Here is a 22533-nt window from a genome sequence, read left to right as displayed (position 1 = left end):
GTTTCTGGCCACACAGTTTTCTTGACAGGGTCAGTTTTTGGTAAGAAAGTGTTCCAGATAGGGAAGAGTCCTTGTATAGGAAGTAGAGCTATTAACAAGATCATGACTGCTCAGGCAAGACCAAAAGAGCGCTGCATATTGAAAATCAAAACACAAAAATATCTTATGACTTTTGGAAAACCATATGTACAGGTATGTCTCCTACAGGCTGAGAGGCAAGAAAATTCTCCAAAGAAACTGCACAAACTACACTTACTTAGACTTAGGTCTATCTGGGCACCTTGGCCAGTGTCTCCCAATGTTCCGATCAACCACAACAGCTTCCATATCTTCCCAGTTGGTACCAGGGTACTAAAGATCTTTTTAGATAATACTACATCAGATCTTTTTTGGCCTTCCCTTTTTCTCTTTCCAGCTGTTGGTGTCTACTGCATTGGGATTTTAGGATGTCAGTAATTATGCAGCCTTATATGATATGTCCAGCCAGCAGGACCCTTCACTCAGCTACAATAAAATTTCAGAGCACTCACGAGTCACTTCTTTGGATCTCCTCACTAGCAATATGGTGGCACCAAGAATTCTTCACAGGCACTGCTGATGGAATACATCCCATGTGCTATCTTAGTAGTAATTTTCCGTGTTTCATAGGCACAGACTGCAGTCGACAGAATAGATTTATAGAGCTTAATTTTCACCTTCGTATTGTTGTAGCTCATATTTGATGCATCCACCGAAATACTGATGCCATCATGCCAAGCCTGTGACTGACATCTCTCTTGACACTATCATCACTGGACATAAGGTTACCAAGATAAGTGAAGTTGGAGGAGTGACCTAGTGGTTAGGGTGGTGGACTTTGGTCCTGGGGAACTGAGTTTGATTCCCACTTCAGGCACAGGCAGCACCTTGTGACTCTGGGCAAGTCACTTAACCCTCCATTGCCCCATGTAAGCCGCATTGAGCCTGCCACGAGTGGGAAAACACGGGGTACAAATGTAAAAAAAACAAACAAACAAACAAAAAACCACATCGTTGGTTACTGATAATTTCTATATGGTTTGACCACCAACTTGTATGATCTCAGTCTTTTCATTGCTGACTCTCAGTCCAATCTTCCCAGTGGGTTAGTTCCTGTAAGTTCTCTCTTATTTCTCCCATCAGTGTAATAACATCAGTAAAGTTCAAATCTGGGAGCCAGTTCTGATTGCTCCACTGAATCCTAACATCTGGTCTGTTCTGTAGTACACACCGAGGGAAGAATTTCAACTTGAACTGGCACATTTGGACAAAACTCTGAAATGCCAATTTACAAATCAGGCAACACCTTCATGTTTCTTTGCGTGTTTAGAAATTAATTGGAATGTACCTGTACTTTGGGGATACTGGGCTTATTTGGGGATACTGGGCTGATCACTTGTATTTCTTCCAAGTGATGAGCTATTTCCAAGAGGACAACAACTGTTGGCCTCAAAGAACTCTCAAGGTTTTTTATTTTTGTTACATTTGTACCCCGCGCTTTCCTACTCAAGATCAAGAAGAAACTTTGAGAAGAGAAAAATCAATAAAACAGTTAACCATCCTAGATGACATCTAGTACCCAAAGTTCCTAAACGTATTTATTTCAAGTGGCACCAACCTGTGGGCGATAAAAGGCCACATGCAGAGACTCACTTTGGGGCCCCTCTGAATAAGTCAGTAGAAGATGAAAAACAAAGCCACATGTGAAAAGTACAACTGCTCATGTTTAGGGCCGGTCCTGGCTCCAAGTCTAAAAGAAATCCTTACTTTTTCCCTTGACCTCTAATTTCATTCAGTCTCTAAAAACCTCTCTCTTCGACTGGTTTTTGATGAGCTCCATGTTCTTCCAAATTATCAAAAATAAAAGAATTGATGACCACTGAGGAACCTGACTGGAAGGGACAAAAGGCAAAAATCTTGATAACTACCCCACAGATTGTCCTGAAGCTATCATCCAGTAAGCACTCTGTTGCTCAAAACAGGTTGTGAAAGGCAAAGGAAATACAGCCTAGGTCTCTGTCGGGCCTGAGAATGCCTCTCTGTCAATTTTAAATTTTTAAACCAGGGGGATTATTGTCTTTGAAAATCAGGCCCAAAAGCAACTGAATTCAAGGCAAAACTTCTGGCTTTACAACCTTTTTATACAAGCAAATTTCATATGCCTAACCACATGTTCTTTTACAGGAAGGGTCCTTTCTACCAATATAGCTGCAATTTTGGCTACTTTGCACTAGTGGTGTTCCCTTATGAAACCCTGAGTCATGCTTATGGCTCTTCTGGCAGAAACTGCAAAACTTAACTGTGTGAACTGTTACTTTCCATGGCCCTAATCAGTCTGAATTAGCATCCCAATAAGCAAGTCTACAGGTAAAAGTATCCAGCTTTTCCTCTCAGGTTCATTATGTCATGTTAGATTTTACTAGTCTTCTTTCTGAAGATGAATAGCAAAGTCTTCCCCTCCCCCCACACAAGAAAAAGAACAAATAAAGGATCAAATTCTCTCTTTTGGACTGTTGGATAATTGAGCGAATAGAGAAGAAAAAAAATGAAGCTCAAGCTTCCTGCAAAAATGTTGTTGCCAGCCAATCAGCCTAAAATTTGAGACTTCCCCTGATTGATAGGAAAGCTTCACAGGAATCAAAAACACAACCGACACACCTGCTGGCTCTGAGGATCGACTCTCCTGTTCTGTGTGAAGCTCTTCACTGGAAAATCAGAGTCTATACGCAGCTTGTCACTGAATCCAGTGCTGGCTCACTCTCTGAGGAACCTCACTGTTTGTCACATAGAACCAGTTTCAAGGGGCTTTTGCCACTTAGAGGGTAAATGTCTAACAGGGCGCCATGAGCAAATACCTTCATAGCTGCTATTTCATAAAGACAAGAAGATGCCTACTTGTTTCTATAAAATACTAGTGGCACATAATGTGCCTTGAACAAAGCTGCCATCACTTAACACCTGCTGGAGAGCTAATGTCAATAAAGAATGCACTTTATACAAATACAATCATAAAAAAGGTATAATTTACATGCATACATGCAAACTCCACCAGCGCTCTGCCCAAAACTCCTACCCTATGCCAGTACATGCCATCATACCAAAGTGTGTACTTTTATGCCAGATTGTATTTTGTAAGAGGTCACTCATACACTTACGTAACTCATGAGTGTGGGAATGACTTTATAAAATTACCTTCAATATGCTAAGACTCACTGGAAAAATCTGACATACAAATCAAAAGAATAGGTGAGACTACAGCCAGAGTACCCACCAGAGGCCTAGATACACCAGAAAAGAAATCCTTCCAAAGGCAGATGGTCCTTCTATCTTAAGTATTACTGGCAGAGCCTATAATTCTTGGATACCAAGTCATAACTTTAGGCGTCCTCTAATTATGTTTTGTGTAGCCCAGGCAGAGGGAAGAGCCATTAAAAAAAAAAAGCACAAATATATATATATATATATATATATATATATATATATATATATAAATGTGTGTGTGTGTGTGTATTATTTATATGTCAGCATTTCTCAGATTTTGTGTATGTAAATGTCAGTCAGAAACTACATGTTTAAGTGCCAGCTTTTAGAAAACAATACACCAAGGAGCCTCCAATTAAGAACTGAATGAAGCAGCTTTACTTCTGGTTATTAGTTTAGTTTATTAAAATATTTTCTATATCACGTTTTCACGCGCCACAGCAAAATGGCCTATGGACAGGGATTTTCACAGCAGAGCGGTAAGCACAGTTGCCCCCTCAATGTTGGGTGTGTACTCCAAGCCCGAATGAGCACTTGGGTTTACACTTATGCCTACCTTGGAGCAAGCATAAATGCAAGCACACAACTTTTTTTGAGCTGTCAACATGAAAATACATGCTTATTTTTTTGGTTCCTGCCCAAACCATATTACCATTTAAATAATACACCCTCTGGCTTTTACATACGTAAACAGCAGCTTTCTAAAACTGCTGTTTATATGTGTTAATTCTACTATTTACACGTGTAAAGCCAAGTAAATGTTCTAAAATACTTCCGAAAGTCACAGGACAAACTCATTTTGCATGATAAGAATGCTACCACTACAGAGCAACTGCACAGTTTTTCACTGCTGAATTCAAAGCTCAAAACTGGTAAGGAGGACTGGCATTTATAAAATGCAAGAGTTACATTCTATAGTGCAAAGACACAGTAAACCAGCTCACTGTATTCCTAGGTCAAATCTGACAGGTTCTGTAGGCAGGATTCTAATGACCTAACACATGTGAATTAAGGCCTCCAACCACTACTGAGCAGGGTCCGCACCTGTAATAACTGTTTCAAAAGAGTGGTGGAAAGTTGGTAGCAGAAGACATACCCTACCTACATTTTTAGCTAGGTGGTAGAGACCCCCTAAGACATGAATCCAGACTTAGGCACTTGAGATGGCATATCTACCAGCGGACATACATGCTTGTCATAAGTCTAAGTTGGTCTCCAGTTCTAAATCCTCTCAACAGCCAGTCAAGATCACCTAGTCTAGTTTCTAATGCCATCTCACTCTTGAACCCTCTATCAGTCACAGCAAATGTAGGAATTTCTACGTGGATGTTTGTTTCCTCAAGTAACAGGTAGGTATGAACTGCAACAGAATTTTCTCTGAACAGTGGAATAAGGGTTCTACAGCTAACTTCGAACCAAACCTTTCTTGTCACAAAAAGACCAACCTACAGTGTTTAAAGTAGTGTAATACATTGTGTACCAGCATCCTGGCATGAAAAACTGACACTACTCTTCACTGCTCCCAATCCTGCCATTTCATTTCTTAAATGGTCAGCTTTGAGAAAATGGGGCTATTCTATTCATCACCACTCCTATGAAGCTACAGATTCATGAAGTCTCGCCACTTTTCTGCTAGAGATTTTAAAGTGTTATTGTATGCTAGAGGCCAACTTTAGAAGGGAAGCCAGGAAAGACCTCTTTAGAGGGGTTGAGCACCTCGTCCCTTAGATTTCAGTGTGCTGCAGCCCATTTTCCAATCTTCACACTGCAACATAAGTATTGCCATACTGGGACAGACCAAAGGTCCATCATCCTGTTTCTAACAGTGGCCAATCCAGGTCACAAGTACCTGGCAAGATCCCAAAACAGTACAATACATTTTATGCTGCTTATCCTAGAAATAAGCAGTGGATTTCCCCCAAGTCATTTAAATATTGGAATATGGACTTTTCTTTTAGGAAGCTATCCAAACCTTTTTTTAAACTCCACTAAGCTAGCTGCTTTTACAACATTCTCTGACAACAAATTCCAGAGCTTAATTACATGTTCAGTGAAGAAATATTTTCTCCAATTCGTTTTAAATTTACTACTTTGTAGCTTCACTGCATGCCCCCTAGTCCTACTATTTTTTGGAAAGCATAAACAAGTGATTTGTGTCTACCCATTCCATTACACTCATTATTTTATAGACCTCTATCATATCTCCCCTCAGCTGTCTCTTCTCCAAGCGGAAGAGCCCTAGCCGTTTCAACCTTTCTTCATAGGGAAGTCGTCCCATCCCCTTTATCATTTTGCTGCCCTTCTCTGTACCTTTTCTAATTCCACTATATCTTTTTTGAGATACGGTGATCAGGACCGGAATTGCATACAATATTCGAAGTGTGGTCACATCTTGGAGCAATACAAAGGCATTATAATGTCCTCACTTTTAATTTCCATTCCTTTCCTAATAATACCTAACACTCTATTTGCTTTCTTAGCCACTACCACACACTGAGCAGAGGGTTTCAACATATCATCAACGAGGACACCTAGATCCCTTTCCTGGTCGGCGACTACATTAAACGTCATTTGCCATTTGGATGCCCTGTCTCCCAGTCTTGTAATTTTTCACAATCCATTTGCGATTTAACAACTTTGAATAACTTTGTGTCGTCAGCATTGTCACACAAGCTTTCACTGGCAGCAAGAAAGCTATCTTGCCTCTCTCCACAATTCCCAAGGCAGCATACATTTGGAAAGGTAGTAAAGAATCACTTTTATATCAAATATTTCATGCAGAGGGTACATGTGTTTTTGAACTCACCTTTACTCCATCTGTTTTCTTGTTCAATAGACTCTTGGCAGCTGTAACAATAAACAGATAAGAGGCAACTTAAGAATATAGAAAAAGAAAATTGAACAGCTTTCCTTTTATCCTACCCAAACAAAGGTTCATCAAGGTGACAAATTCAACCCCCCATTTCCCTATCTACCCAAGTTTAGAAATGAATAGTAAGTTACCCTGTTACCTGCACCAATTTCTCATGATTGGTGTTCCAGTAAGAATACTGCCCAGTGGAACAACTTTCTTCACCTGCAACTGGGAAAATTATTAATAATTTTGTAATTCTAGCCCAGTTTCCGCCCACTCGGCCCCGATGCACAAAGTTTACCATGCTAGGAACGTTTACTTTAGACCAGTTGTAGACAGTCTAAAGCAAACATTAAGCGAGTAATGCACAAAGGGGTATTCCGTAGCAATAACGTGTGTCGTTAACTACTGAGAATCCTATGCAAATACAACACAACAAGCTCATTAATATTATAATGAGCATTCTGTGAGATGCACAGAAAGAAGTGCCTAACTTTAACAAGCTAAATTTTATGGCAGCTGCAAAGGTTACCTGCCTGTGCTCATCTCCTCTCTGTGCTCTCCCCATAGAAAATCCCTAGTGGTCCAGTGGACCCCATCTTGACCCCTCCCCCAGGCTCCAAAATCTCCCCCCTCCCGGTGTGCCCCTGCAACCTCTTCCTAGAACCAAAAATCCCTGGTGTTTCAGTGGACTACATCCCAACCCACACCACCAGGCACAAAACCCACCCCCTGGTGGTCCAGTGGACCCCCTTCTCAAGCCCTCCACTCTAGTGATCTCCCTCCACTTCAAAACATTGGGGCGTTTTTTTCCTTATATGGTGCTCAGTCCCTCCCAGTGCATCCCAGGATGCACCAGAAGGCTGGGTGCCGCTGTTTTGCAAAGGGTGGGCCCAGAGGCAGGAGAGAGGATGTGTTGCTAATGCTCTCTGCCTCCAATGTTTTGAAGGTATGGGGAAGGGGTATCACTAGAGTGAGGGGGTCCACTGTATCACCAGGGTTTTAGGGGGGGGGGGGCGGACAGGTGCAGGAGAAGGGGCTTGGGAGGGGGATCCACTGGATCACCAGGGATTTCTTTTTATTCGGGGGGGGGGGGGGGGAGGGGTCCACTGGACCAATTAGGGATTTTGTGGAAGGGTGGGGGTTACTAGACCTCCACAGCGCTTTTTGAGTTGCACGGGGGGGGGGGGGGGGGTTCAAGAGGGAGATCTGCTGGACTACGGTGAACCCCCTCTTGAGCCCCTCTCCTTGTGCAACTCAAAGAGCTCTGTGGAGGTCTAGTAACCCCCACCCTTCCACAAATCCCTAGTGGTCCAGTGGACACCCCTCCCCCGGTGCAATTGGAAAAAACAAAACTCTGTGGTGGTCTAGTATCAAATGTATTCGACAGTTCGAGTCACAGAGACGGATGCACAAAGGGGGATCCGTACACATCATTCGTATGCCATCCCCTTTGAGTATCGGTCGCTGTTTGCGACTCTGTGAGTTTTCCCATGGCACCTATATTTACAAGTTGCCTTTGCACATCTGGTCCTCAGTTAGTACCAGGGCTGCCATCTAGCGGCATATGCTTTTACTTGCAACATCCCAGAGGTTAGTTTTTCTCTGTTTCCCCTCCCAATTCAGCCACGGTAGCAAGAGTACTCAGCAACAGGCCAAAGTATTTCCAGGTATTTTAGGGTAGAGAAAAACCTGACTCAAATGAATGGGGTCCAGCACTTGCCACAGACCAGCCCTGGGATACAAGTAAATAATATCTGAAATCAGAGTATATTTTGTGAGGAAGGGACCTCAGTCCCAAAAACTACTGTCTTGAACGACTTGTTGGCCTTAAGCAGGTATCAGCGCTACCCAATTATACTGTTGGTTTTCTTTTAATTTTCTTTTTGGTAAAATGACACTATCTGCTCTCTGAAGTATGAGACCAGATTATCACTTGCCTTTCACTATTATTTTTATGTTGTACTCTCTTTTATTTCCCTAATATCTATAAAACATTTCTTTAAAAATCTTCACCAATGGTCCTTTCAAACTAGGTTTGGTTCAACATCTGTCCTGTGACTTGAATTAACCAAGAGGTGCTGATACAGAGATGCCAAGAATGAAGGAGGAGGGTGCGCTCTGCGGTAGAGGCTACTATGTCTAAAATACCTCTGTGGTTTTCTGTGTATACTGTAGCTGTCCCCCTACAGGGTGAATAAGGGGAATATAACAAAGATCCAGGGTGCTATGGTTTGGTTGGGAAGAACATGGAATAAGACCATACTGCACTGAAGATGGTAATACAAAGCAACAGCAGCAGTCAGGCTCAAAACTGGAGGTAGCTGGAATCAAAAACAACATGTAAACAGAACATCCTCAAAGAACTCCTCTGTGAAATACTACAATAGAACAACCCAAAAACACGCTTCGAAAAGGATATAAAGGGAATTTCAATAAAGGGTACCTAAATTTCGGCAGCACTTGCATGCACCAATTTATAGAACTGGTGCACTTATGCATGTGATGTCACAAACTGACATTTACTCACATTATGTGCTAAGCTCTATTCTATACAATTGGAGTGCTAGTCACATGGAGTGAATTCTATATTTGGCACCGAAAGAAGCGCTGTTCTATAAGCCATGCTTAAAGTTAGGCACAGTTTACAGACTAAAGTTTACGGCCGGGAATCGCGACTAACTTTAGGTACGGTCATTTGCACCAACTGAAATGTGCTCCAAATGTACGCATCTAAATTGGGCGCATATGCCCCCTTATTCTATAACAATGCACGTAAATGCTAGGAACACCCCTGGTTCTGCCCATGACCCTCCCATTTCCACGCCCCTCTCTTCTACTCACACAAAATCAAATCAGTGCCAATAATTGCTTGTTAGGCCAATTATTTGTGCTAATTAGCTCATTATTCAATTGTGTGCACAATTTTTGGTGACTTTTATAGAATTAGGGGGTTGGTGTGTAACAGCAAACGGGCTGTACCAATGAGCATGTCATGGGAGTTCTGCCTAGCAACAGGTGCCCATTACAGATTATTACTGCCATTGATCTGGCTTTGTGCTACTATTCTAAAACAGGTTAGGCATGCCCTAACGATGTGCTAAGTGCATTTTTTCACACCTACATTTAGGCACCACTTTATAGAATTGCCCCTACAGTGGGAGCAAGACAGAAGTCCTCTTGACATGTTGTCCTTTAACACAGAGATAGGCAATTCCGGTCCTCCAGAGCCCCAGGCAGGTCAAGGTTTTCAGGGTATCCACAATGAATACGCAGGAGACAGTCCCGCATAGCAAGGAGGAAGTGCATGCAAATCTCTCTCCTGCATACTCATTGTGGATAACCTGACCCACCTGGGGTTCCTGTGGACCGGAATTGCTTACCCCTGCTCTAACATGCTCCCTTCAAGGTCATTACTAACCACATATAGACCGGGTTCTATAGATCTCTCTGCATCAGTGGTAACATATCAATTTTCACCACTACTCATTTCTACAATGCTACTAGACCAAATACCTGATTCTAGTTACGAATTCTAAACAAATATAAAATGCAATTTAATATAATTAAGAGAAACGCAGTGGTCCACAATATTCCTGCAACCTATATTGAAGAACCCAAGTCTCTTAGAGCAGCTCAGGAGTAGACTCTGCTGTGAGAATTAGAAAATTCTGCAGCACCGTTTAAGATTCTGCTGATACTTCTATGAGCATTCTTGCTGCATACAATAGCCAATTTTTACTGAATCTCTTAGCAGGCACACAATTTTTACTTTTATAAAAGCCTTTCCTGCAGGTAAAACAGGATTTTCACACAGAAAAGGTTTTATAAAATTACTCCCCACGTGGCCCATGTAGGGTCACTTGGGTTGCCTCTTTACTACATTGTGGATTACTATTATTTTTTGGCCAATAAACGTTTTAGAAGCTCTTACTTCTAGTTTGCCTGTGTCTTTTGGAACTGTACTTTGACTTTTTTGTGGAAGTTGTGTGGAACTGTTTTTTTCTTCCACTCTTGGTTTGTACTTTAACATGTCCTCGTCCCTCTTCCCCTCTAGCTGCCTTTTCCCATTTCCTTCTCTTACAATACTCTTCTAGATAGGCTTTACTTTAATTAATATATTTATACTATTAATAATTCCAGCTCTTTAGATATTTTTCATCAGCCAACATTAAGCATATGAATCTGTTGTTGGATCCATCAGATACGCATGCTTTCATCCACTAGGCTAATTCACTTCAGCCAAGCAATACATCGGATGAGCATGTAATCATCATCCATCCATACTTTTCTTACTTTCAGTTTTTCAATTTTAGTTAATTTAGTTTATATAAATGAGTACTTAGCTCAGGGGGTCCTTTTACTACGGTGCGCCAAAGAATGGCCTGCGCAGATTCATATGCATAATGTTTGCTGATGAAAAATATCTAAGGAGATGAGCTTATTAATAGTATAAATACATTCGGAAATAACCAACAGAAAGGGAAGAAAGGACACAACAGAACCAGATACCAAGAAAAAAGGCAACTAATAAAAATTAACACATCCATGTCCCATACTGAACCTTACAAACCAATCCAAATGGGTTACGTAAACGCCAGATCAGTAGTAAATAAAACAGAGACTATAACAGACTGGATCACTAAAGACAATCTTGATCTCCTATTCATCACTGAAACCTGGATTCATGACCTTAAAGACCCCATAATCTTAGATTTATGCCCACCAGGATACAAAATCACCCACTAGACAAGAAACGGTAAAAGAGGAGGAGGAATAGCCATAATATACAAATCTGAGTTCACCATTACAGCCACAGCCAAATCCATTCTGCCACAACTTGAAATCACCTCAGTAAGAATTAATCACCTAAACTTACAGGAACACCTTAACGCAGTCCTGCTCTACAGACCGCCAGGCAACTGGCAAAATTCACAAACACACTTTATGGACTTCATCTCGAATACCTGTGTCTCTACATCAAATCTTATCATAATAGGAGATATCAACCTGCACCTTGAAGATCTCAACTCAACAAACAACCAAGAATGTGATCAGTTCCTACAACTATGGGATCTTCACAGGACAAACACGCAGCCAACTCACATCAAAAGACACATACAAACTCGATCCCAACTCAAACCTTATACTAACAGACACAAAATGGACACCTACACCATGGTCCGACCACTTTAAAGCAAACATCTCCCTCCAATGGCGAACGAAAGACTCACCGAACAAACAAGAAGGAAAAACCTATACCACGAGAGGAAAAATAGACCCGGTAATATTCTGGCAACAGATCTACTACAACGGATGGACAATAAAGGCAGACACAAACCAATTCCTCCTAGAATGGGACGATAGATGCAGATCCATATTAGACAATATTGCTCCAACCCAAACCAGAACCTCACACAGAAAGAATTCAATACCATGGTTCAATGAAGAACTGATAAAACTTAAAACACAAGTTAGAAGGTTAGAACATGCATGGAATAAAAAGAAAGACGACCCCACACTTAACGCCTGGAAACAACTCCAAAGAATACAAGTATACCATAAGACAAACTAAAAGATTATATTACAAAACTGAAATTGGACCAAACTACAAGGACACAAATAAACTCTTCCAACTCGTGAATAAACTACTAGATATTACACCAGTCACAACCAACAACAAAGATGTACCAGGAGCAGACAATCTCGCGAGATATTTCAATGAGAAAATCGTACAATTGCGACTTAAGATACCTGTCAGTACCATCGACTATGCTGAATTCCTTGAATGTCTAGACCCAGACCCTGGCGTATACTCAGCAGACAGAACCTGGACCAACTTCGAGACATTATCAGAGGACATCATCTCCCAAACACTCAAAAGATTTGCCAAATCTCATTGCAAACTAGACATATGTCCAAACAACCTAATGACATCTGCTCCTCAACAATTTATAACAGACATTACGAAACACTTGAATTATATGTTACAAAATGGACTCTTCCCGAAGGAAAAGGGAAATATTCTACTCACCCCCATACCCAAAGACGCAAAGAAAAGTGCCAGTGAACTAACCAACTACAGGCCAGTAGCATCCATTCCCTTAATAACCAAACTAACGGAAGGGATGGTGACCATACAACTCACAAACTATTTAAATAAATTCTCAATACTCCACGACTCCCAGTCAGGATTTCGGTCTAACCACAGTACTGAAACTGTTCTAGTGACACTCATGACTAAATTCAAACAAATGATTGCAAGTGGAAAGAACATACTACTTCTACAATTTGACATGTCAAGCGCTTTCGACATGGTTGATCACTGAATACTACTACATATCCTTGAGTACTTCGGAATCAGAGGTAACGTTCTCAATTGGTTCAAGGGATTCCTAACCACACGATCATACCAAGTGACATCTAACTCAACCACTTCGGCCACATGGATACCTGAATGCGGAGTCCCACAAGGATCCCCCCTCTCACCGACTCTATTCAACTTAATGAATTATTTACAAGTTGTCTTTGCACATCTGGTCCTCAGTTAGTACTAGGGCTGCCATCTAGCGGCATATGCTTTTTTTACTTGCAGCATCCCAGAGGTTAGTTTTGATGTAGTAATGATGATACCCTTGGTCAAACTATTATCAAACCAAAACCTCAACCCATACATATACGCAGACGACGTAACGATCTACATCCCATTTAAACAAGACTTAAAGGAAATATCCAATGACATCAACCAAAGTCTCCATATCATGCATTCATGGGCGGATGCATTTCAGCTGAAACTTAATGCAGAAAAAACCCAATGCCTAATACTCACATCTCAACATAACCCAAACTAATTCACCACCATTAACACACCAAACCTGAACCTTCGAATCTCGGACACCCTAAAAATTCTTGGAGTTACCATCGATCGACACCTAACACTTGAGAGCCATGCGAAAAACACAACCAAGAAGATGTTCCACTCAATGTGGAAATTAAAAAGAGTAAGACCTTTCTCCCCAAGGACCGTTTTCCGTAACCTGGTATAATCAATGGTGCTCAGTCATCTAGACTACTGCAACGCACTCTAAGCCAGCTGTAAAGAGCAAATAATCAAGAAACTTCAGACAGCCCAGAACACTGCAGCTAGACTCATATTCGGTAAAACAAAATATGAAAGTGCTAAACCCCTACGAGAAAAGCTACACTGGTTCCCTCTTAAAGAACGCATCACGTTCAAAATATGCTCCCTAGTTCATAAAATCATTCACGGAGATGCACCAGCCTACATGTCAGACCTGATAGACTTACCACCCAGGAATGCTAAAAGATCATCCCGCACATTCCTTAATCTGCACTTCCCCAACTGCAAAGGTCTAAAATACAAACTAATGCATACGTCAAACTTTCCCTACTTGAGCACACAGTTATGGAACGCATTGCCGCGCAACTTAAAAACGATTTACGAACTAACTAACTTCAGCAAACTACTGAAGACCCATCTCTTTAATAAGGCATACCACAAAGATCAACAAATGTGAATATATACAACTCCTCTACATATATTCAGAACTGTCTTACACTATCTGCTTTATATCACTATTGTGTTTATCATTATCATGTTACCCAATATCCTCCTGTAACACTAAATATCTATCTTCTAATATATTTCCACCATTCATGATGTACTGTAAGCCACATTGAGCCTGCAAAGAGGTGGGAAAATGTGGGATACAAATAAATAAATAAATAAATAGTTTCTTGCCCCCTTCATTGTATGCATGCTGAATGGTGCATTTTAGATAATAGGAGTTACTTTAATTAATGGCATTCCACTTTATTTTCTAATGATTTTTGTATATCACTTTGATTAGCTGTGAAAGATGGTATATTAAGAATCTAATAAACAAACTGGGTGGAGTATAGATTCAGACTGGGTGAGGACTAAACAATGCAGTCAGCGGGGGCAGATAGTGCATGCTGTCAAATGTGCAGACAACACAGGTTCATCTGCACGTTCGCTGTACCTGAAAATAATGCACACTGTCTGTGTGGAAACTGCAGGGAGAATGAGGGACAAACTCTGAGTAGTTACTGCAGAGCCCTTGCACTTAAGGCACATGCTTTTAGCTGTTAACCCACATTATATGATATGTAGTAGTAATCTAACGCTCTTTAAAGTAAATATGTCCCTTAGATTGTAAGCCCTCTGGGGACAGAAAAATAACTACTGCTTCCAAATGTAACTCATCTTGAGCTACAAATGAAAAAGGTGTGAGCTAAATCACAAATTTTCATCTTTTGTAGCTCAAATCACCAGACAACTAGTTGAATCAGTCACTGGCTAAGTGCCTTCTGATGTATGTTACAAGTACATACCAGGCAGGCCAATTCTACACATGACGCTCAAAATTGTGTGCACCCAATTTCCATGCACAATTTAATTCAGCAGCAATAATTGGGCACTAATAATCAATTACTAATTGGCATCAATCAAAATTTCCGCCCATATTTTTTAGGCACCAGGATCCACACGTAAATCCTAAAAAGGGGCACGGGCGCATAAGGGGCATTCCTGGAATTTACGTGCAGTTTTACAGAATAAGGGAGATCCACACATAATTTAAGGCACGAGAATTTGCACTAGGTTTTACTTGCTATAAATCCTCGCGTCTAGAATTGTTCATGGTTCCCAGCGAAAACTGCTATTCTATACACAATGCCCAACTCCGAGTGCCGTATATAGAATAGAGCTTAGTGCAAAATTTTATCAACGTCATATATAGAATTTAGGCCTTTATGTGCAGTGACCCCACCAAAGAATACAGATACAAGCTTGAAGTTACAGGAACGGTCAAGTGCAAGAAAAGCAATGCGTTGTCATTAACCCGTGACTGCTATCACTGAACAACTGCTTTAAAATAAGGTTTACTAAATGCCAGGTGTGCTAAGGCCTGCGTCTCATTGTAGAGAAGGGGGCACCCAGTTACTGTGCAGTTAAAGGAAGCGGAATTGAGAGAGTGGGTCAGAGGAAATGACCTATCGTGATATAAGGAGTCATTCACATATATAAGCAATACTATAAGACGCCAATGCTAGAATGGCCAGGGCCTCTCAGAAGCCACAATTGAGTCCTGGCAAAATTGCCACTAAGGGTGTGGTGATTAACTGAGAAAATGGTGAAGGAATGAGGATTTCCCCAGATTTCTCATGGGAGACAGTTAATGAAACCATCCTCTATCTGTTAAGGCAAAACTTCAAGATAATTCTGAGGTTCACTACAAGCAATAAATAGAATATTAAAAGATTAATAAATTAATGACAATAAAAAATTTTAAGTGAATAAATAAATGGGGGAGTCCTCAGTATAAAACAGTCTAATCCTACTAAAATGGGGGAAATTATCAAGAATTCAGGAGGGGGCTATATGTCACATCCAAACAATATTGGACAGCCTTCCCTCATCATTGCACACATCATAAGGCTCTCCTCATGTGTCCAAACCCAATGTGATATGGTATAAAAAAATGTTCTTCTTTCTACTCAATGTGTAATCTATAATAGTTCAGTCTTACAGATTTATTTCAGTCAAAATAATGAGCACACCGACATAACATGGCTAGTCAAAAATCAAAATAAAATATGGTAGTTCACTGAGGTCCCAAAAACACATGATAATAAACCGGAAGCTAAACTTATCTCAACTAGAATCCAACATGATTTTTGACTAGCCATGTTATGTCTAGTTATTCAGCTTCCTACAGATTGAGAATCGCTGTTGGGGCAAAATTCTTGGTGAAAAATCATAAAATATAGTTACCAGAAAAAGACCAATCAGCCCATCCAGTCTGTCTAGTTATCTTGGCACACACTACTACAAATATATCTCAGCTGCCAGCCATAGTGTGGGAAAGCTTTTAAAATATCTTTCTTTTAGGTAAAAATAAAAAGGCAAATGGTACTGTAAATGATACAAGGTAAAAAAAAACAAAAACAGAGAATGAAAAAAAAAAAGATGAACCAAAAATATGTAACTGTTTAAAATAAAATATTTAAAGTAAGACAACATGACCATGTTTGAACAGAATACATCAGGGTCCAACACTGGAATCAAGCTGGTCATTCCTCAGATGATTTGAGATTTTTAGAAGGAACAATGGCTAATATACTCTCGTGATACAGTAGCTCCCAAGTGCCTTAATAAGAAAGTAGAGTGGACTACTATTTAATATGGGAGCGGATTTGATAACACTGACATTTCTTTCTTTGATTGTTGGGTTGACATTAGCTGTTGTGCCCTATAAAAACCTTGGCATTTTTTGACAGTTAATCATAATGCCAAAAGGCAGATGTAGTCTCTTCCAGCAGGTTTGAGGTTATTATAGGGTAAAATTCATCAAAATATTCACTTAAAAAAAACATTATAACCTATGGCTTTAAGTGAATATTTTGATGAATTTCAACTGTTTTTGGTAAAACGAAAAATACTTTCTCTGTTATGTAAAAGGAGAAAATTTCGTTTATGGGATATTGACACTGAAGCACCCTGATGAAGCTGTTTGTGAAACTTGGATCCATGTTGGTGCAATGAATGGATTTCTTTGGACTTTTAATAATTTGCAGTAACAAAAGGGACCTTAATTTGAAAATCAGCTACCCTAAATGGAAGAACTACATTATCCTCAAGTTAAGATAAGTAATAGTTTCATTCAGTATTTTTGTAATTGACAGTGAATGATTCTTTTGAGGACAATCATGTTCAATGATAGAAAACAGGTCACCACTGCGAAGCTATCACAGATTGGGCACAGAGGTTTTTCTCCTAGCGCATTATACTTATACTAAAAAAAAAAAAAAAAAAGAAGTGTCATCTGACTCTGCTTTCTTACCATGTCTCTCAGTGGGTGTATATTTATGCAGACTGGTTAAAACCATATTTGATGGGTTGTAGTGAGTTAGCAGTTCTGATCTTAATGCATGTACATGACTTCTAAGAAATGCCAAAGACCAGATGCCATCTCTTCTTAAATGAAAGAACACTTAACTCACAGCACTATTCACTTGGAAGACTATTCCATAAGGTTGGAGCTGCTAAAGAGAATGTTCCCTTCCTTCAGGCTGGTGCAACACAGTAAGCATGGCAGGAGTGTGATGATGCTTTGGGGTACCAAAGGCTACTGTGAGCACTGCCCTTCCTTTTTTGCAGGCCCTGTCTACACTATACAGGTTGGCTTTTTACCGTCAAGCCACACGGTGCAGGAAGGAATTCGGGACTGTGAGACTTGCATCCAAGTTTCTTCCTGTACCATGTAGCAGTAGAGGTAGACTCAGCCAAGTAGGCAGCACTCATGCCAGCAGAAGTGGGGGTGGAGCTCTGCCTGCTAATTAATTGGATAAAAGTGTTCAGTAGGAGGAGCCACTAATGTGGCATCCAGAGTTGGTGGCTAGGGAGTGGTAGTTTGGGGAGCTGTAGAGGACAGTAAGGATATACATGGACAGTTTTGGTTAGTTTTCATTTTATTTGGCCTTTTTCCTTCCCAATTTTCATACTTCTGTTTGTTTCACACATAATATCTGTATCTGTTTATGCAAATTTATGCAATTTACAATCCAAAGATAAAACTAACCAAAAATGTATGTCCTGTGTATATCCCTACTGTCCTCTACAGCTCTACAAACTACTACTCCCCCACCCAGCTCTGGATGCTAGAAACCCTTACCCTTGAAAGAAAACACAATCAACATAATTGCTACCTATTAGTCACTGATCTCCAGTTCCTCTACTCAAGCAACTCCCAGCTCATCTAAAACACATTCCAAAAATAAAAAATATATATATTGAAAAATGAGAACAGGAACCTGCAACAAGCATGCAGATCTGGTTAGTAGATTCAGTGTCAATGATGTGGCCATAATGCCAAGTTAAGTGATACCCAATCAGCAGTATGCTAATATCAGCCAGTGGACATGTGCATTGCTCTCCATGGACATGCAAGCACCAGCATGCAGCTTCACTGGCAGTGAAAGCACTGGGGAGGAGAGGAGGGTAAATGTATCAGGGGAAGTGGCTTCGGGGAGTTCAAGTGGTTGGGAGACAGAATGACTCATGCCACATACCTTGCTCAGCCAAGTTGGCAGCGCTCATGCCAGCTGAAGTGGGGGTGGAGCTCTGCCTGCCAACTGATTGGACAAAATTGTTCAGTGGGAGGAACCACAATAAAAGCCACAAAGCGCCCAATCAGCAATGAGAAAGATTTGTAAGCCAACCAACAAACACAATTAATGTTCTGCTGATGCCTTCCTATTCAGTTGCTTCATCTCTGACTCTTCTGTGTGTGTGTGCGCACATGCATAGGAAGAAAACTAAGTTTTAAAAATTAAAGTTTCCTTCCTTTGCACGCACGCACACACATACAACACACGAGTCAGAGATGAAGCAACTGAATAGGAAGGCATCAGCAGAACATGGGTTTATATTACTTCAGCACAGCTGGCACACATGAGTTCTGAAAAAACACTGGAAACACAAGCAAGCTGTGACAAAAACACCAGCAGCTCATACTTTTTTGTAATTAAACACAATTTTCTTAGCCAAGCAAAAACCAGCCAAAATAAGCAAATGCTCCGATTGTTAAAGAGTCAGAGAATTGCTCTCAGCGTTGATTTTGCTGTTGGTTTACCCTGATCTCAGTTTTCAAGCACAGACTTCAATTTAAAATAAATAAATAAAAAATGCAGATAAATAGCAAAAGCAGAAAAGGTTGTCGGGATATTGTGCGCATAGCGCAGATTCTATAACGGCAATTGTATATGCAATTATTGTTATAGAATACTAACACTAAGCCCACATTCACACACCGAACTTTAGGTGCAAGCACTTATGCCAGCCAAACGGTTGGTTGTAAATGCTTGAGCCTAATGCTAAGCAGTTAGGCATGTAACTGCAGGTCTTCTACAGCCCACATGTGTAACTTTCTGACACACCCCTGATAAGCCATGGCCCTCCTAACTTCACACCCTTTGCAGTTGTGCACTTTGGAATTTGAACAAACAATTTATAGAATACTGACTAGGGGCAGCTACACGCAAGTGCTAATTGCTACCAATTTAACACCAATTGTAGCCAATAACTGGTCATTAATGGCAATTATCGGCATGTTAGTTAAGTTACACATGCAACCACCCTTATCACATAACTTGCATGTGCAACTTTGTGCGCTAGTCCCAAAGTTAGATGCACAACTGCTTCTTATTTTAGGTGCTTACCTGGAGCCTATTCTATAAAGAAAAGTAGGCACCTACTTCCTTTTACAGAATACTAGCTTAGCAGGACAAATACGCACATATATTGTAGACATGGCTGCAGAGCTGGTGTAAATACCCGTGCCTAGATTGATTTAAAAATCATGCTTAAATGATAGTATTCTATAATTTACACATGTAACTGTGCACATTGCCCATGTTCCACCAATGTGTATGCACACCTTCAAACTATTTGCCATCGCTGTTTAGAGAACAGCATGCCTAGCTGGAATATTGGCACCTATGCATGAATGTACGCATGTATGTGAATATAATCAAACGACAGGAGAGAGAGTCAAACTACACACACAGGAACGAAGAAAAAAAAAGAACCAAGGGCCATCAAGTATGGGACAATCAAAAGTCCTTTATTAAAAGGCCCGAGACAGCTCACCCAAGCCAGTAACCAGAGCTTTCCAATCTAAAATGCAAAACGTAAGCAGCACACTGTCAACATACCAGCGTCCATGCATTTTTATTTTTGGAATATTTCTTCATTTGACCCCTGACACGGGCTTATTTTGTTCACATGTTCGTATATTCTTGGTGTCTAGCGCTAGGCTCATCCTTAAGGGGGTAATTTTATAATGGGGTAAAAGAGGTTCTACATACTGGTATATGCTCCTGAGGGTGAAGAATGGGCAGATCTGGGGTGAGATCAGCACTTATGCATGTATGTGCACTGACTCCTACCAGCACATACATGTATGCACAAAGTTATACTTGCCTCATAGCTGTTGAATGTTTGCATGAGAACATTTGTGCAATACTGTGAATTGATCTAGGATCCTATTTTATGAAAGCACATGCAGGCATATTCTGCAGGCACATTTTCTCACTTTTTCCTGAGGATTACTATTATAAAATTACCACCCCCTTGCCTCACATGGTAGAATAATAAATAAAAGAAAGAACCTGTATTACAGAGCATATACATAAGAATGGATTAATGAGACAAAGCCAGCATAGATTTAGTCAACGGGAATCTTGCCTCACCAATCTACTACATTTCTTTGAAGGGGAGAAATAAACATGTGGAAAAGGTGAGTCACGCGATACTGTGTATCTGGATTTTCAAAAGGCATTTGACAAATTACATCATGAAAGACTCCTGAGGAAATTAGAAAGTCAAGGGATAGGAGGTAATGTCCTATTGTGGATTAAAAGATAGAAAACAGAGAGTAAGGTTAAATGTCAGTATTCTCAATGGAGAAGAGTAGGACAGTAGGGTTCCCCAGGGGTTTTGTGCTGGGACATCAGGGAGTGTTAAGGAGCTAAAATTTCTAGATGTAATAAATGACTGCTTCTTGGAGCAACTGGTCCAGGAACCAACGAGAGGGGGAGCTATTTTGGATCTAACCCTTAGTGGAATTTGGGGCATAGTACAAGAGGTAATAGTGTTGGATCCGATGGGAAACAGTGATCATAACATGATCAAATCTGAGCTGCTATCTGGAGTGAAGTCACTAAGGATATCTACTGTAGCAGCTTTTATTTTTCAAAATGGCGACTATGACAAAATGAGGAAAATGGTTAAAAAGAAGCTGAAAGGGTCAACTGCAAAGGTTAGGACTTTCAATCAAGCATGGCTGACGTTTAAAAATACCACTGTGGAAGCCCAGACTAGAAATATTTCACATATTAACAAAGGCAGAAAAAAGAGCAAACGACAACCAGCATGGTTAAAAGGTGAGGTATTAGGACTTTAAATCAGGCATGGACATTGTTTAAAAATACCATCATGGAAACCCAGACTAGAAGTATTCTACATATTAAAGGTGGAAAAAAGAGCAAATGACAGCCAGCATGGTTAAAAGGTGAGGTGAAAGAGGCTATTAGAGCCAAAAGAACGTCCTTCAAAAAATGGAAAAAGGATCCAAATTAAGAAAGTAAGAAGCGACATAAGCACTGTCAAGCCAGAGGAAAAGCACTGACAAAGAAGGCTAAAAGAAAAAATGAAGAAAAACGTGCCTCAGAGACAAAAATTTAGTAATGCTTTTTCAGGTATATCAGAAGCAGGAAGCCTGAAGGAAATCTGTGCGACCATTAGATCAGGAAAGAGCAAAAGAGGCACTCAGGGAGGACAAGGCCATAACGGACAGATTGAATGAATTATTTGCTTCGGTATTTACGAAGATGATATAAGAGATCTACCTATACCGGAAATGGTTTTCAGCGGTGATGATGCAGAGGAACTGAAAGAAGTCTTGGTGAGCTTGGAAGATGTACTGAGCCAAACTGACAAGTTAAAGAGTGATGTCACCTGGACCAAATGATATACATCCCAAGGTATTGAAAGAACTCAAACATGAAATTGCTGATCTGCTGTTAGTGATCTCTAACCTGTCAATAAAATCGTCCGTAGTACCTGAAGACTGGAGGGTGGCCAATGTGATGCCGATTTTTAAAAGGGGTGATCCGGGGTGATCCGGGAAATTACAGACTGGTAAGCCTGACTTCAGTACTGGGCAAAATAGTGGGAATTATTATCTACTATAATAAAACTCACCCTCAACATTCTGAGGACACTGACGTCAGTGAAGCCAAGCCCTGACTTCCTTCAAAAAAGTTCGAAGGTTCGTGGTGGTGAAGCCACCAAAATTGCTCCGGGCCCCGCCCTCGGGGGCGGAGCAATAGCAGAACGAAGGGGTTGGCAGGGAGGGAGGCAGGGAGGGGGGGGGGGAATCGCTCCGGGCCCCGCCTTCGTGTCAAACGTCATGACATTGGAGGCGGAGCAATGGCAGAACAACGAAGGGGTTGGCCAGGGAGGGAGGGAGGGGGGGTGTTGGCGACGAAAACCTTGCTAGCGCCCATTTCATTTGCTCTGAAACAGGCCTCTTTTACTAGTAAAGAATAAAATTACAGAACAATTAGACAAACATGGTTTAATGGGACAGAGTCAGCATGGATTCAGCCAAGGGAGGTCTTGCCTCACCAATTTGCTTCATTTCTTTGAAGGCCTGAGTAAACATGTGGATAAAGGTGAGCCAGTTAATGTAGTATATCTAGACTTTCAGAAAGCTTTTGACAAAGTACCTCACGAGAAAGCCCTGAGAAAGTTAAGGGGTCATGGGATAGGAGACAATGTCTTTCTGTGGATT

The 22533-nt window shown here is 40.7% G+C and overlaps 1 protein-coding gene and 1 long non-coding RNA gene across 9 annotated transcripts in view; one reads left to right on the top strand and one right to left on the bottom strand.

Annotated features, from left to right (window-relative positions):
- CAMK2G (calcium/calmodulin dependent protein kinase II gamma) overlaps positions 1-22533 on the bottom strand; it is a 563068-nt gene that overhangs the window by 125142 nt on the left and 415393 nt on the right. For 5 of the 8 annotated variants that reach the window (XM_030203383.1, XM_030203382.1, XM_030203385.1 and 2 more), the window contains exons 13-14: positions 18248-18310; positions 6086-6126 (exon numbers count right to left, since the gene is read on the bottom strand). In XM_030203383.1, coding sequence (XP_030059243.1) covers positions 6086-6126; positions 18248-18310 — 104 coding nt within the window. The remainder of the gene's footprint in view (positions 1-6085; positions 6127-18247; positions 18311-22533) is intronic. The other 3 variants (XM_030203384.1, XM_030203387.1, XM_030203390.1) reach the window with 1 other exon arrangement.
- Positions 1-22533, top strand: part of LOC115470333 — a 113502-nt gene that overhangs the window by 25120 nt on the left and 65849 nt on the right. The gene's annotated exons all lie outside the window — the stretch shown is intronic.

This window comes from Microcaecilia unicolor, chromosome 5, assembly GCF_901765095.1.
Source record: "Microcaecilia unicolor chromosome 5, aMicUni1.1, whole genome shotgun sequence".
NCBI lineage: Eukaryota > Metazoa > Chordata > Amphibia > Gymnophiona > Siphonopidae > Microcaecilia > Microcaecilia unicolor.
The sequence above is the reverse complement of the archived record's forward strand: the minus strand, read 5'-3'. Positions and strand labels throughout refer to the sequence as shown.